The sequence below is a fragment of the Setaria viridis genome, chromosome 4 (genome assembly GCF_005286985.2).
Source record: "Setaria viridis chromosome 4, Setaria_viridis_v4.0, whole genome shotgun sequence".
In the NCBI taxonomy this organism is placed as follows: domain Eukaryota; kingdom Viridiplantae; phylum Streptophyta; class Magnoliopsida; order Poales; family Poaceae; genus Setaria; species Setaria viridis.
The window spans coordinates 13,205,917-13,221,183 of NC_048266.2; the positions used below are offsets into that span (position 1 = coordinate 13,205,917).

Genomic DNA, 15,267 nt, shown 5'->3' on the forward strand with positions numbered 1-15,267 from the left:
GAGATCACTCGGCTTTTACCGTCTCCTATTAAGCAATGCAGCTACTCGGTCAACAGCTAGTGTTCACATCAAGGGTTACTTAGTCATGCATCTAGGGTTTCACACAACTCCTAGACGTAAAAGCACAAGATGCTATTCGGAAGGCATGTGCAAGTCTGGCAAAACACGTAGGATGTCATGCAACCGGGGCTTGCCTGTAAACAAGGAAGGCTGGAACTGCTCGGCTTCGGGGGCGTCTTCGACTTCCGCGGGCGGGAACTCGGCTACCGCTTCTTCTTCGGGCGCCGGGTGTAGCTCGTAGAAGCCGTCGGCGAGATGCAGCTCTACACGAATGCAATGCAAGGGTTAGCTTATCGTTGTGAGTTGACAGCAACACTGACTCTCCTGATCCCAGAAACTTGCGACAAAGAGCAGGAGGTGGAGACTGTTTGAGAGAGCTAAAGATGATCAACAGGTAAGGGTAGGAAGAAACGAGTGGTCTGATCCTTGAACTAGAGGGTGTGATAACTGGGATCCTCCAACGTAGGCGCTGAAGGGTTCCCACGTTTTACACTTACACCCCCAAGTTGAGGAAAAGATCACAGCCAGACCCTCGGGCGAGGCGGACAAAGGTCGGCAAACAGACAGGGTCGGACGAGACGGAACTGGGGTCGGGCGGATAGGAGGGGTCGGGCGAAGCGGACTTAGGGTCGGCACTCACCTTCTTCCTGAAAGGAAAGCTTGGGGTCGGAAGAGGCTAACTTGGGCACGGAACTTAAACGTTGAGCAGGAACTAAGGCTGGCGGTGCTCCGGCGGCGGTGCTTCTTGCAGATTGCAAGAGAGCTCTTGCGCGGCACAAGAGAGCAAGCTGCGGTGTGACTTGGATGATCTGAGAAGGAACTGGGAGAAGAACTTCTCAAGATTGGGCGGGGGGTGCTATGAGCTTGAGCAGGGAGCTAGAGGAAACTAAGGGCAACAAGGCGGAGGGAACTCCGGCGACGGGGGCATTCCTTTTATAGCTGCGGGAGCAAGGAAACGGAAACGTCGCGGGGAGAGAGAAGGGAAGTGGCGCGAAGGCCGGGGAGAAGCAATGGAGTGCTCTGCCGTGGCGGCGATTGAGCAAACCGGGCGGTGCAACAGAACTCCGGGGGTGACGCCAGCGATCATTGCGCTACTCCGTCAGGGCGGCGTAGGCGCGGGTAGACCGGTAGTTGAGATTTGGCGGAAAGCGGGCGTCGCCGTGCGGAAGAGGTGATAGAAGCGACCGGTTAAACGGCGCTAGGATCGAGGGCGCACAGGTGGGAGAACAAACGGACGTGGCGCGGGGGAGAGCGCGGAACAACAGATTGTCGGGCGGCGTCTGACGGGGCGGGAAAAGGAACTGTCGCGGCCGCGGTCGGGGTTGGCGGTGGGGGAATCGTCGTGTAGCGACGACCGGGCGGCGCAACTGTTGCTGGAAGGGACGGAAAAGACGGGCGACATCGGTCTCCGGGGCAGAGATCTGGTATCGTGATGATGGGCGCGGGGAGCGAGGATCTGCAGAAAGGGGCGCAGAGGGCTTCCGCGGCCATTGGGGAAAAGGGCGCGGGAACCCACTCGGTCGCTTGTCAGAGACAAAACTGAGCGGTGGCGTCGGAGAAGGCGAGCCACGCGGCAGGAAGGCTCTGAGGCGGCCATGCAACTCGAGTGCGGCTGATGCGGGGAATCTGGAAAAGATCTCGCGGATCCATCGGGGAAAAGATCGGACGGGTGAGGAAGATTAACGGGATCCGACGGATGGCCTAACTCGCCAGGGTCGGGAAAAGGAAACGAAGCGGTAGGGGTCGGATATCAGGGGTCGGAACTGGCGGAAAACTGAGCACTTAAGTGCGATCAACAGAACAACTGACGGAGGTTAAGGGCTGAGATCAAAACTAACTAGGAAGATTAGGGGTCGGTCGTCACAGGATCGGCCTGCGTGGCTGCACTGCACAGTTTTACAGCGACACCGGCACACCGCGCGGCACGCGGCACCGCGCGTGCAGCACAGGCTGACAGGCGTACAGCGGGTCAGCCGCACAGGTATGATCTAGGTTTTTTTTCTTGATCGTTTTTAATCTAAATTAATTACTTCGTACTTCTAGTAGTCGGTACTCATATAGTCGTATCTTTCTTCTAATTTAGGTGCTAGAAACTTAGAATGTTACTTTTTAATCTAAATTAATTACTTTGTACTTCTAGTACTCGGTACTCATATAGTCGTATCTTTCTTCTAATTTAGGTGCTAGAAACTTAGAATGTTACCTAAGAAACATTTGTCGGGGTCTCAGAAAAGAAAACGGAAAAGAGTAGAAGATCAATTTATTGAATCTCAAAAAGGTGCTATACATAAGTTTTTTTCAGCTTCAAGCAGTGTTGTGCCTGATGATAATACTGTAGATGCACTTGATATTGAAGAACAAGGGCAGCAATATCAACAAATTAATGATAATTTAAGTGAGCAAGTTGATGACATTGATGATGCTACAGAGAATGAAAATTTACAGCCTTCCTGTGAACCTGAAAATTCAATTGATGATGTGCAAGAAGCTTATATTCATGATATCTTTGATTCTAGAACTTGGGGAAATCTTGATAATAAAGGTAGAGATATATTGATTGAAAAGGGGCCGGTGAGAGAATTGAATCTTGAGTTCCCTGCAGATGCTCCTAATAGACATTTTTCATATGCTTACTACTCCAGAAAGTTAAGCAATGGTGAGGTGGTTGATAGAAAATGGTTGGTTTACTCTAAACATATTGACAAAGTTTTTTGTTTTTGCTGCAAATTGTTCAAATCAAGTCAGAGCAAAAGTTTGCTAGCACATGATGGATTGAGGGATTGGAAACATCTTAGTTTGAGACTCAAACAACATGAGAATAGTGTTGAGCATATAACAAACATGAATACTTGGAATGAACTTAGGCTAAGGTTGAGCAAAAATAAAACAATTGATGATGATTTGCAACGAGAAATTGCAAAGGAGAGAGAGCGTTGGAGACAAGTTTTAGTAAGAATTGTTTCTGCTGTCAAGTTTCTTGCTAAACATAATTTGGCTTTTCGAGGGAAAAATGAGAAATTATATCAAGATAGCAATGGCAACTTTTTGGGCACAATTAAAATGATGGGTGAATTTGATCCTGTGATGCAAGACCATATTAGGCGGATTCAAAATAGTGAGATTCATCATCATTATCTTGGGCATAAAATTCAGAATGAGATGATTTCTCTTCTTGCAGATTGTGTGAAACAAACTATACTAAAGATCATCAAAGATGCCAAGTACTTTTCTGTTATTTTAGATTGTACTCCAGATGTGAGCCATGAAGAACAAATGACTCTAATTATTCGGTGTGTCAATATGTCAAGGAATGTTCCAAGGGTAGAGGAGTTCTTCCTAGAGTTCTTGAAGGTAGATGACACATCAGGATTAGGTCTTTTTAATGAACTAAAGAATGTATTGGCCTCTCTTGATTTGAATATTGATGATGTGAGAGGACAAGGCTATGATAATGGTTCAAATATGAAGGGTTCTCACCAAGGTGTTCAGAAGCGCTTGCTTGAAATTAATCGAAAAGCACTATACATGCCGTGTGCATGTCATAGTCTAAATCTTACTCTTTGTGATATGGGAAAATCTTGCAGGTAAACTATTATTTCTATTATACATTGTTTTCATATAATATGTCATGTTTTGGGAAAACTTTCAAACTTACTATTTGTTAAATCTTGCAGGCAAGCTATTTCTTTTTTTGATCTCATCCAACGTATATACACATTGTTTGCAAAATCTACTAACAGGTGGAAGATTTTAGTGGACAATGTTCCAGGATTGACAGTTAAGTCATTGTCTAATACACGCTGGGAAAGTCGAATAAAAAGTGTTCAAGCTATCAGATTCCAAACTCCTCAAATAAGATCAGCTTTAATAGCGCTAGAGCAGGCTTCAACTGATGATCCAATGGCAGTTAGTGAATGTCAATCTTTGGTGAGTGCACTAGAGAATTTTGAATTTTTAGTTGGTTTGGTTATTTGGCACGATATTTTATTCTCTATAAATAAGGTGAGCAAGAAGTTGCAGTCTAAAATTGTGAGTATAGATGATACTCTCAAACATATTGAAGGTGTCATATCATATTTTAAGAAGTACAGAGATGAAGGTTTCACTTCTAGTATGAATACAACAAAAAACATTGCATCTGAAATGGATATAGAGCCCAAATTTCGTACAAAACGTCAAGGAAAGAGAAAGAAACAATTTGATGAACAAGATGACCAAGATGAGGAAATACAACGATCTGCTGTGGACTCATTTAGAGTAGAGTACTTCAATGTTATGATTGATGCTGCAATTGCTTCATTGACTAGTAGATTTGAGCAGATGAAAAAATTTGATAACATTTTTGGGTTCTTGTTCAACTCAAAAAATTTGAAATCTTTGGATGAAGCTGATCTTTGGCTGCACTGCAAGAATTTTGTGGAAACATTTTCTCAGGATAACTCATCCGATGTTGAGATCAATGATTTCTTTTCAGAATTAAAGGTGCTACAAGTGACTTTGCCAGATTCTTTGATGTCAGTGCTTGAGATTCTGGAGTTTGTTATAGCTGCAGATTGCTATCCAAATGTTTCAGTTGCCTATCGAATCCTGTTAACTGTACCTGTGACTGTAGCTTCGGCAGAAAGAAGTTTCTCAAAATTGAAGTTGTTGAAGAACTATTTGAGATCAACTATGTCACAAGAAAGGTTAAATGGATTGGCTATGTGCACCATCGAGAGGGATATCTTAGACACTATTGATCTCAATACCGTCCTTGATGATTTTGCATCAAGAAATGCCCGAAGAACTATCTTTTTATGAGAAGCAATGTATATTATGGAGTTCTATTCTTCCTTAAGGTAATCATATTAGTTTTAGTCTATATTATTCCTTGATAATTATCAAACATGCTAAATTAGAAATATATTATTAGGTTTGGTTTCGCTTTGTAAGAAAAATTAGCACTTATATATATTATAAGATTTATATATAGTTTAGAGGGCCCTCGCGACGAGTTCGCCAGAGGGCCCTCAAAAGCTTAGGACCGGCACTGCTGCTCGAGCCATTCACCACAGCTTGAGCTTCACCCTATCCATGACGCCATAGGGCAGGTGCTGCCAGATTGAAGACCATTTCTTGTTGATTTCACTCATTCAAGTGTTCTAAAGGTTAGAAACTTCATTCACCCTTGATACATGGTTAGTTTACTATCCTAAGAGCTAGAGTAATTTATGATTTTTAGAATAAGCTACAATTTTTTGGATGCTATATTTTGTATTAGTCAAAGATATTGATATGAGGTTAGAGAAATAATTTCATACTTTAGTATTTTTCAAATATGAGCTAAATATATTAGGCAAATCATAGATATAATAAGATAAAATAGATGTACGTATTTTTCATTTGTGTGCTATATTTGAGCTACTAGTCCAGTACTCCTCTCCGATCCAGCCTACAAATATGCACCACCCCAGTAACCCGCTCCAAGCCACAAGCTTTTGCATCTCTGAGCTCTTAGCCCTCCAACAATTCCCCCACAAAGCTCTATCCCCGAGCTATCTTTTACAATGCATTCCTTTCATGTATTGTAGAAAGTCACTACCGTCGTTAGACCAGAGCCAGCCTGTGGTATGTGACATCGACATTTGAGTTTGTCGTAGTGTATCATGTTGTTTGGGTCTGAAATTTAAATTTTTGTATTTCCATCTAAACTTCCAGCAACATTTCACTTTAATGGTATTTGTTTCATGTTTGTTATGTTTTATTTATAATTGTATGGATGATCAAAATATCTTTAGTCGGTAATATTTTATAGATGGATCGGCAATGGATGTACAACGCAGAAAAACGTTTCATGGAGTACATTAATAGCTTATGTGGTTTTCTTGATCAGGCAGAATCCAACAAACCACCGTCTGGTTTCATTTGTTGTCCATGCAGAAATTGCAAAAATGAGAAGGATTACTCATCCAGAAATACTATTCATACCCACATATACAGTTTTGGATTCATGCATAACTATTTTGTTTGGACCAAGCACGGGAAAGAGGAGTTATGATGGGTGATGATGATGAAGAAGATGACAACATTCCTGACTGGATTCAAGGAGGTGCCTTTGCAGATGCTCCAATGGGCAAGGCTGAAGAAAAGATGGGCGAGGCAAAAGGTCCTATCGATGATCTAGGTCTGGTGTTGCGAGATGTGAAAGAAGACTACGAGAATGTGAAGGGGTCAAAAAATTTCGAGCGTATGTTAGATGATTATAAGAAATTATTGTACCCAAATTGCAAATAGGGGCACAAAAAGTTAGGTACCACACTGGAAATGCTGCAATGGAAGGCAAAAAATGGAGTTTCTAACAAGGATTTTGATGAGTTAATGAAAATCATAAAGAACATACTTCCCGAGGGGAACAAATTTCTATCTTCAACATACCAAGCAAAAATGATTGTTTGCCCTCTGGATTTGGAGGTACAAAAGATACATGCATGTCCTAATGACTGTATCCTCTATCGCGGTGATGAATACAAGAAATTGAAGGCTTGTCCTGTATGCGAAGCGCTGCGCTATAAGATCAGGCGAGATGACCCCGGTAATGTTGAAGGGCAAGCCATCAAGAAGAAAGTTCCTGCAAAGGTAATGTGATATTTCCCTGTAGTACCACGGTTGAAGCGTTTGTTCAGAAATAAGGCACACACAAAGTTGATGCGTTGGCACAAAGAAGAACGTAAGCAAGATGAAATGATCAGACACCCCGCTGATGGGTCTCAGTGGAGAACAGTTGATAGAGAATTTCCCGAGTTTGAAAAGGATGTAAGGAACATACGGTTTGGTTTAAATACAGATGGATTCAATCCATTAGGTGAGTTCAGTAGTGGTCATAGCACTTGGCCTGTGACCTTATGTATGTTCAACCTTCTGCCCTGGATGTGCATGAAGCGGAAGTTCATTATGATGCCGATAATTATTCAAGGTCTAAAATAACCTGGCAACGACATTGATGTTTACCTAAGACCATTGATTGATGAACTTCTACTGTTATGGAAGGAAGAGAGTCACCAATCCATTTGGTGACGTTCAAGGCATGTCACCGAATCAATCAGTGATGCAAGAGGCTCAGGCGTCAGTGCCTCAACGACTAGCTGGAGTTGGACCACCAATTCATTTGGTAGTGCACACTGAGGTGCACTGAATGCAATTTTGGTGATAGTTGGAGCAACGACTAGTTTTTTGGTTGAGGCTATATATACCTCCATTGCTCGGCCATTTGATGTGTATTAGAGCTTGAAGAAGCTATAGGCTTTGTTTCCACATTCACACAAGTGCTCTATCCACCAAAGTGCTAAAGAGAAAATTAAGACAATTAGCACAAGGCTTAAGTCTTTATTAGTGTTAGTTTAGGCCCATTAGTGTATCGCTTTAGGGATTAGCCTAGTGTTAGGTGAGGTTTGCACATCTCTTTGTTATCGATGCTTGCATGCACCAAGAGTTGTAAATTTGTGGCTTGTATGTCTTGCGAGACCCTCCAACTACGTTTGTGGAGTCGCCATCGGTGCATGTGAGAGGGAGGAGAGGCCCTTGATGTTTTGCCAAAGCTCTACCAAGTGAAGAGCGACAAGGAGCATCCGTGAGAGACTAGGCGGAGACCCACTTGCGCGTGTGTTGGTGCTCATTAATGACACACTTCTACCCCTGTTTATCTTAAATAATGACATATATTTAATACCATAACTATTGATCATACCTAATAATCGGGCCGTTTTTGCATATGTATTGTATTTTGGAGGGCATTTTGTTTTCGTAGGAATTTGGACTGTAATGGATCATAATTGGTTGAGGCCCTGAGCAAGCAACATCCCAAAGAAAGACAAAGGCCAGCAGCCCAACAAAAAGGGCCTAGGACGATCATCCTATAGAGCACAAGATGATCAGCCTAGGGTCCCTATGGCCTATTCGTGCTTATTCTGGGTGAGCAATCCTCCAGGAAGACTTAGGGGCTAAGTTTCTAAAGATATAGCAAGCTGGTCTCGAGATCAAAGAGAAGCAATTGATGATTTGGAAGGTTATCAAAAACTATTCTTATCCTGAGGTTATCGTTGTGCCTAGCCCACATACAAGGAAAAAGAAGAATCTAAAATATCTTAGAAGACTTGGGAACGAAGGGAGGCGCAAAAGGCTGAAAGGAAGGGTTAGGCCGATTGGCCTGGACCCACCCAAGACGATCAAGTCTGGGCTATTCCCTTGCCCCCTCGACTTCCCATTTCAACCATGGCTCCCCAAGACTATAAACACTGTGATTCTCCAATGCCACGAGCAATCCATTCGACGTATTAATCGCCAAGCAGCAGAGAAGTGGAATGAGCCTGAGGGACACCATCTCGGAGAGCCGAGGGTCGTGCGGTTGTCTAGGGATTAACATAGCTAAACCTTAGCTGATGTGGGAACCCTACGAGGAAGATCCATGTCAGGAGTTTTGGAGCTAGGATCAACAGATCAAGGTAGGATCCCGGTGAAGGTCTGTTGATGTACAATCATTCATGGTGAAGTAATAGATGTGTTCAAATTCTTTAACGATCTAAGTGCCTCCTTATATGGTTTCATGCTTTATCGGGTTTGCTTGTTTTCAATCTATGATCGATGATAGATTGCATAGGGTGTTCATGTAGTCGTGGTGACTAAATTTGCATACCGGATCTACCAATGATTATGATATGTTCTTTATGTTCATGCCCTTAAACTGCCTGCACTGATTGGGGGGATCGTGACAGGGTCTGCTTCCATGTAAGGTGGGGTTTTCAGGAGCTAGACCAGAGGTGTAGATTTAAAGAGTCTTTTGAACGAGAATGACATCTGTTTTACTTTGCTATTTGCTCAGAATTACAATATATGCATAGTCTAGGTTGCTCTAGTTTTGTTATCTCTTGCTCATATCTGCTATACATCTGATCTACTCATAAACATGAATCATACTAACAATGTTAGTTGAAATAGTTCTTGTATATGCTAGTTGAAATAGTTCTTCTATTATAAGTTGCACGGATTGATAAACCTTAGGGGAGTACTCTGAGGGAAGAGCTACAACTGATCTGTGCGCTTGCGGTTCATGAACTGGTGTGCTAACAGCCACCAATAGCATGGGGAAGAGGCCTGTCAGCTATCCTATGGAGTTACTTAAACATGAAGTTTATGCCCTTGCGCAGGCATTCCCTTTGAGAGGGGCTCCAACAACAAGGACCAATGCAAAAGTTTTGCTTTCCGATAACTCGGTAAAAGTCGCCGTGTCGTCATGTGGGAGTTTGCCTTCTCTACCTTATTTACGTTCCTCATTTCTTATTGCACTTACATTCCGTGTTTACTTTTCCTATAATTACCATGTGTAGTTTATAGGATCAGAATCTAGAGTGCAAAACTCTTTTGCGTTAGAGATAGCAACATATAGAAAAATCTAATGCACATTTAGATAGAAATTGAAATAGATTTTTATATATATGCTTGGAGCCTTAGTGCTTAGAACACCAATTCACTCCCCTCTTAGGGTGTCATGGTCCCTTCACTTCGAAAGAAAAACACAACCCTTATTTGAAGACAATATAGACAAACATATTTTCAATCTAATAATTGCTCCCACAAAAATGGAGCCTTCAGAGTTCAAACTTCAAGACTGCCAATGGCAAAGCCATGGCACTATCAACTTCCATGTCAGAACGGACCTCTAAATTCAGAAAAAAAACATACTGGAATCATGAACAGACCTTTAAATTTATTTGTAAAATCCCCTTAAAATTTTCTCCAGGGCTTTGAGTACATCGGGACCTAACGCATACATATGACATGCAGCTTCAGGGTTGCATCCAAATCTACAATCTGCTAAAAAAATTCCAAACCTGAACAGCTTACACCATCACCATCTCGATTTGGGTCGAGCTCAAAGAAACATACACCGAACCCAAACACATCCATTATTTGCAGATAATACCACAAAATACACATTTAAACCTGATGGCATTCCCATAGGAATGGAAGCTTCATACTTGCCGTCCAGGTATCGGTGTGGTTGTTCCCGAAACATGATTTGGACTCCTCTGAGAGGAAGGGGAAGTCCCACTTCTCTCCCTTGACGTCAAATGTTTTGCAATGCCACTCGACATAAACATTACAATCACAAGGAATATTACAACCCCAATCACTAGTGCATAGACATATACTGAAGTCCTGAATTTCCGGCAGCTTCCAGCAGCAAAAGCTGTCATGAGAGCCAGCAGGTCGACTACCATGATTATGTGCAATACCCAAAGTGGCACATCCTTCTTCCAGACAGATCTATTCAACAGAAACATGATTACCACAATGGATGTCATCAAGGAGATAGAATTGAACCAGAAGAATATTTTGTAGCGCCGGGGATGGATATCAAGAAGGACCGGATTGCCTGCGACATGGCCTTCATCATCATCATCAGGCCAGATTCCACCCGGAGGGTTTAGACCAGCTTGATATGTGATCGAGGCTGCCAAAATTGCAAGAAGAATCAAATACTTGTGCCTCTTTCGACCTTCTTTTTTAGGATGACCTGAACTTTCTTTCTTCTTAGAAGCAGTTTCTTGGCTGGCCTCCTTACCAATAAGCAGCTGAAGGAGACATTCTATCAATTTTCCGGTTTGCCCTCCTAGTGTACCTTGTGTTGAGGAGAGCAGAAGCACTTGAATCACAAGAGCGATCAGAACTGCAACAGCAATTATGATAAGATAAATAGATTGTCTTTCTTTCCGGCAGCTTCCTGCAGCATAGGCGATCAAGAGGCCAACCAAGCCAAACACTAAACACATTCGCAATGCATAGGACTTGATACCGTGCTCACAGGACTCCTTGTTCACAAGTAGTATTGTGATAACTACAGATGACACGAATGAGAGTGAATTTGAGTAGTAGAACAGATCATAGCGCTTTACATTGTTGTGCTGAAGGATTGGATCTCCTGGTTTAGACATGCCATCAGACCATACACTTCCTGGAGGGTTCATGCCAGCTTGGTACGTGACTGTTGCAGCCAGAACAGCAAGCATCAACAGCAGCTTACGCCTCCGCTCCCAATATTTGTCATCAGCATCACCCCTCTGGCCGTGCCCAAGCTCATAGTCCATGTCGTTATCAGCATTTCTCTGGTTGTGCCCAAATGAAGGTTCTTTTGTCCATATATATCTGCAGGACAACTTCTCAATCTTACCTGCCAGAGCCTTTTTCCACCCTTCGGGGATAACATGTATTGCTATCAGAACATGGACGACAACATAAGCTAGTACAAGGCATACCAACAGTGAGATGTAGATGGAATTCTTTGTTTTCCTACAGCTCCCCATAACATAAGATCCTGTTAGAGAAAGAAGATCCACTATCATTGCTGTCTGCAGTGCATATCGTTTTATAACCTTGTTGCTCATCCTACGATTCAGGAGCATAATAATCATGACAAGGGATGCAACAAAAGCAATAGCATTTAAATAGAAGAATGCAATATAGCGTCGATGGTGTGTGTCCTCAAGGATGGGGTCACCAGGTAAATGAGGTCGATGATGAGCACCCTTAAGGATGGAATCAGCAGTCGAACTATTGTTCTCTCTTTTTGACCAGAAAGCACCCGGTGGATTCAAACCTGATTGGTATGTCAGAGATACTGCAAGAATGGCAAGAAGAAGTAGATATGTGCGGGACTTCTTCAGATGCTCATCAGTTTCATTACCACCATCATTTTCATTGCTGTCATCCTGTTTGTGAGCTTCATCATTCTTCTCAATGTTGCCATTTGTAAAAGGGCTAGTGTCATCGTTAATTACTTGCTCAATATCTGCAGACTGATGCTCAAAGTTAGATGTTCCATCTATATGATTTGTAGTCTTGAGGTCATCCATCAATGAAGATTTTTGCTTCACGTTCACATATTGAAGGTTTTCTGTAGATTGATGTCAGGGTTAGACATACTGCCATTAGTATTTGTAGCTTGCTGAAATTTTGATGCATTACCTATTTTGGAAATAGTCTCTTTTGCAGCTGGATTTGTAGTCTTTAAAGCATCCATTGATGAAGATTGTTCCTCTGGTAATAGGTTTTCTGTAGATTGATGTTCAGGGTTAGACACATGTCATTAGTATTTGTATATTGCTGAAATTTCATCGGTGGATTACCTGTTTTGGACATAGGCTCTTTTGCAGCTGCCTGTGTTGAGTGATCTTCCAGACTGTACATGACATCATTGCTATTTTCGGATTGCTCATCACTCATCAATGCATGCTCTGAGCCAGACACAACCTCATCAGTATTTGCAGTTTGATGTTTCCCTGTAGTCTGTTGCTCTCCATGAGATTCACCCTCTTTGTCTTTGATATTCGGAACTTGCTGATCACGTGCAATCTCGTGTTTTGATTCAGAAGCACTTTCTGTTGCATCTGTTTCACAATGTGCAGATTTCCGAGAACTTGCAGTATTATCTCCCTCTCTGTTTCTTAATTTGTTTCTACGAGTCTCCAGTGAAAAGACACGGCCAATAGCATCCACATACTTATTAATGTCTGGTTCAATCTTTTTAAGCCAGTCTGCTACAGGTCTGTGAACAAAGGTCCCAGCTAAAAGTGCAAAGCAGATCCATACTCCAACAGTAATTGAAATAACACAGACAGATGTTGCTACACTCGTACAGCTTCCAGCAGCATATGCTGCAATTAGGCCCAATAGGTCAACAACGACACACGCAATTACTGCTTTGGATCTTATGCCATGCTTGCTCAATTCTGGGCTCAGAAGCAGTATAACCGTGACCAAAGACGCAACAAAGGAAGTTGAGTTGCAAATAACAAAAGTATTATAACGAGCAAGGTGTTTACTGCGAAGCATAGATGTAGCTGGAATTTGTTTTTTCTCATTTTCAGCCCAAAAGCCACCTGGTGGGCTCAACCCTGCTTGGTATGTGACAGTAGCAGCGAAAGTCACAAGCATCAAAATGAATTTGCGAGCTTCATCTATATCTTTCTCTTGGGGACTGTTCCTTTGGCTTTTATGACACTTGGATAGAATCCAACCTTGCACAGAGTCCACCTTCTCTTTCAGCCATTTTGGAACAAATCTTTTTTCCGAAACAAACTTTGGAACAACTCGTATAAATACTAGGATATGGATCATAATATATACGAAAACAGCAAAGACCAGAACCCAGATGTAAATGGATGACTTCACTGCCCTGCAGCTTCCAGCAGCATAGGCCCCCATTAGGCTAAACAGGTCCAGAATCATGGTAAGTTGCATGGAGCGGAGCCATAACTTCTGCCTTGTCACATTTTTACTCAGAAGCAAGATGGTAAGCACAAGAGATGCAGCAAAGGCTGTTGCATTGCAGTAAAAGAATACCTGATGCCGTATGAAGAATTGAGCATGAAGGACAGGATCACCAGCATAATGTCCACCAGGCCCATTTATGTTGTTTGACCAGAATCCCCCAGGTGGAGTTAATCCAGCATTGTATGTCACACTAACAGCTAAAATTCCAAGCAGCACCAGATACTTCCGCAGGCTCCACAGGAGGTCAAAATCATCAGCGACTCTGGATTCAGGGCTACGGTCTAACAAATTCTTGGTGGATGAAGTATCGACGGGGTCGTGCCTGGTGTGTCCTGTGACCATGCCAAGCTCCCTTGTGCTTCCTCCATGGGTGCTGCTGTCTTCACTGCGATCATTGCTTGGTTCCGGAGTAGCGGCTCTGTTGGGCAGAGCAATGGCTGGCACAGGCTGCTTGACATCTGCCATATGGGTACTTGCTCTTCAACAGAGGTTGTTAGCCTCGGCCTCAGGTGAATTGCCCTCTAGCCTTGCATCCGAGGCAGAGCAAGGGATTCTCTAGTTAGAGAAGATACCTGGACGATTCAAGGATTATTGAAGGATGGTTCTGAACAAAAGAGGCAACTGGCAGCTGGTGAATAAGGAAGACGAAGAGACTTGGGTGAGGTCAATGCACTAAACGAAGATGACTAGTAGTCGACGTATTGAAGGCTAACTTGATTGCCTGACCCCACCAACGAGAAGCTCCATGAAAATTATTTGAGCATACTTATATGGCTTGTCAACATACCAGGAAAGATTTGTACCAAGTGGGATCCAGTCAGCCTGAGAGTTCACACAAGTTGGAGCTCAAAAGGACAGCAAAGTGCAAGAGCAAAGTCTTTTTTTTGTGCCCCTAAAAAAGTAGAAAAGTAAACCCTACTGTATATGCCATTGTAAGGTAAAAATATTAGCAGCAACATCCATACTCTAGTGCCTGGATTCATTGCTTGTCTGATGAAATATATATGCCCTGCAATGTAAGTAAATAACTCGTATGCTCGCATGGGTTGACTGACATTGGAACGTACTGCAATACTAACATAGTAAAATGGAAAGTATTGCATTTGCAACAAACAGCAACGTAGATAAAGACTGCTCGGACTCGTAAACACACTCATAATATTCAAGGACGGATTAGTTGCCAACTCACTATCAGGGATGGTGTGAACAAGTAGAAAAGAAGAATATTGCAAGGGGAAAGACTGACTTGAATACAACTACTTTCCAAAAGGCCGCAACACAACGATGTCCACGTGATGTGTATTAAGCTGATGCTCATGGCATATTGAGAAGCCTAATGCAAGCTATGTCAACAAGAATCAAGTCAAATATCTCAACGGTGGAGCTTGAACATGGCGTGCGATGAAGGATGGGCATACCAAGCACCAGTCAGTAAACAAAAGACATGCCCAGTTGTTAACAGCAAATTGAGCTGGGCTGTGCGTGTCAGTGCTAAGATCTCACTGCCGTTGCCATGTCGTTACGAAATGAATTGATGCACGGATGCACAAAAGATAAGCTGCTAGAATTTTATACCTGGAAGACAATGGCGGCCTGGCGGGCATGTGGGTAACCGTAGGCACCGAAATAAAATCTGTGGGTAGCGACAAGGGAAAGCATATTCGCTGACCTCGGGAATTGCTGATAAAAGCCCGAGTTTACACCACTGGTAAATCTGGCACTGCACCGCGCACGAATCCTCACTGGAATGATGGTCGAAGACTCGAAGTGCCTTCCCCAGTTCCTGGCAGCCTAGGATGTCCCTGTCGCGCGTACACCCGCCGAAGCCGCGGATGGGTCCCGTTCAGGAATTCCGTCCAACAGGTGCCGGGCATGGCCTGGTGAGCGGCGCTGGTAGATGAG

At 43.1% G+C, this 15,267-nt stretch overlaps 1 protein-coding gene across 1 annotated transcript; it reads right to left on the reverse strand.

The window, feature by feature from the left end:
• Positions 1-9,774: 9,774 nt before the first annotated feature.
• Positions 9,775-14,099, reverse strand: LOC117853994 (uncharacterized). The gene is made up of 3 exons (XM_034736276.2): positions 12,219-14,099; positions 12,058-12,144; positions 9,775-11,986 (listed from the first exon to the last, which is right to left on the reverse strand). Exons 1-3 carry the CDS (start codon positions 13,828-13,830, stop codon positions 10,065-10,067), a joined length of 3,621 nt encoding a protein of 1,206 aa, XP_034592167.1. The 5' UTR covers positions 13,831-14,099; the 3' UTR covers positions 9,775-10,064.
• Positions 14,100-15,267: the final 1,168 nt, after the last annotated feature.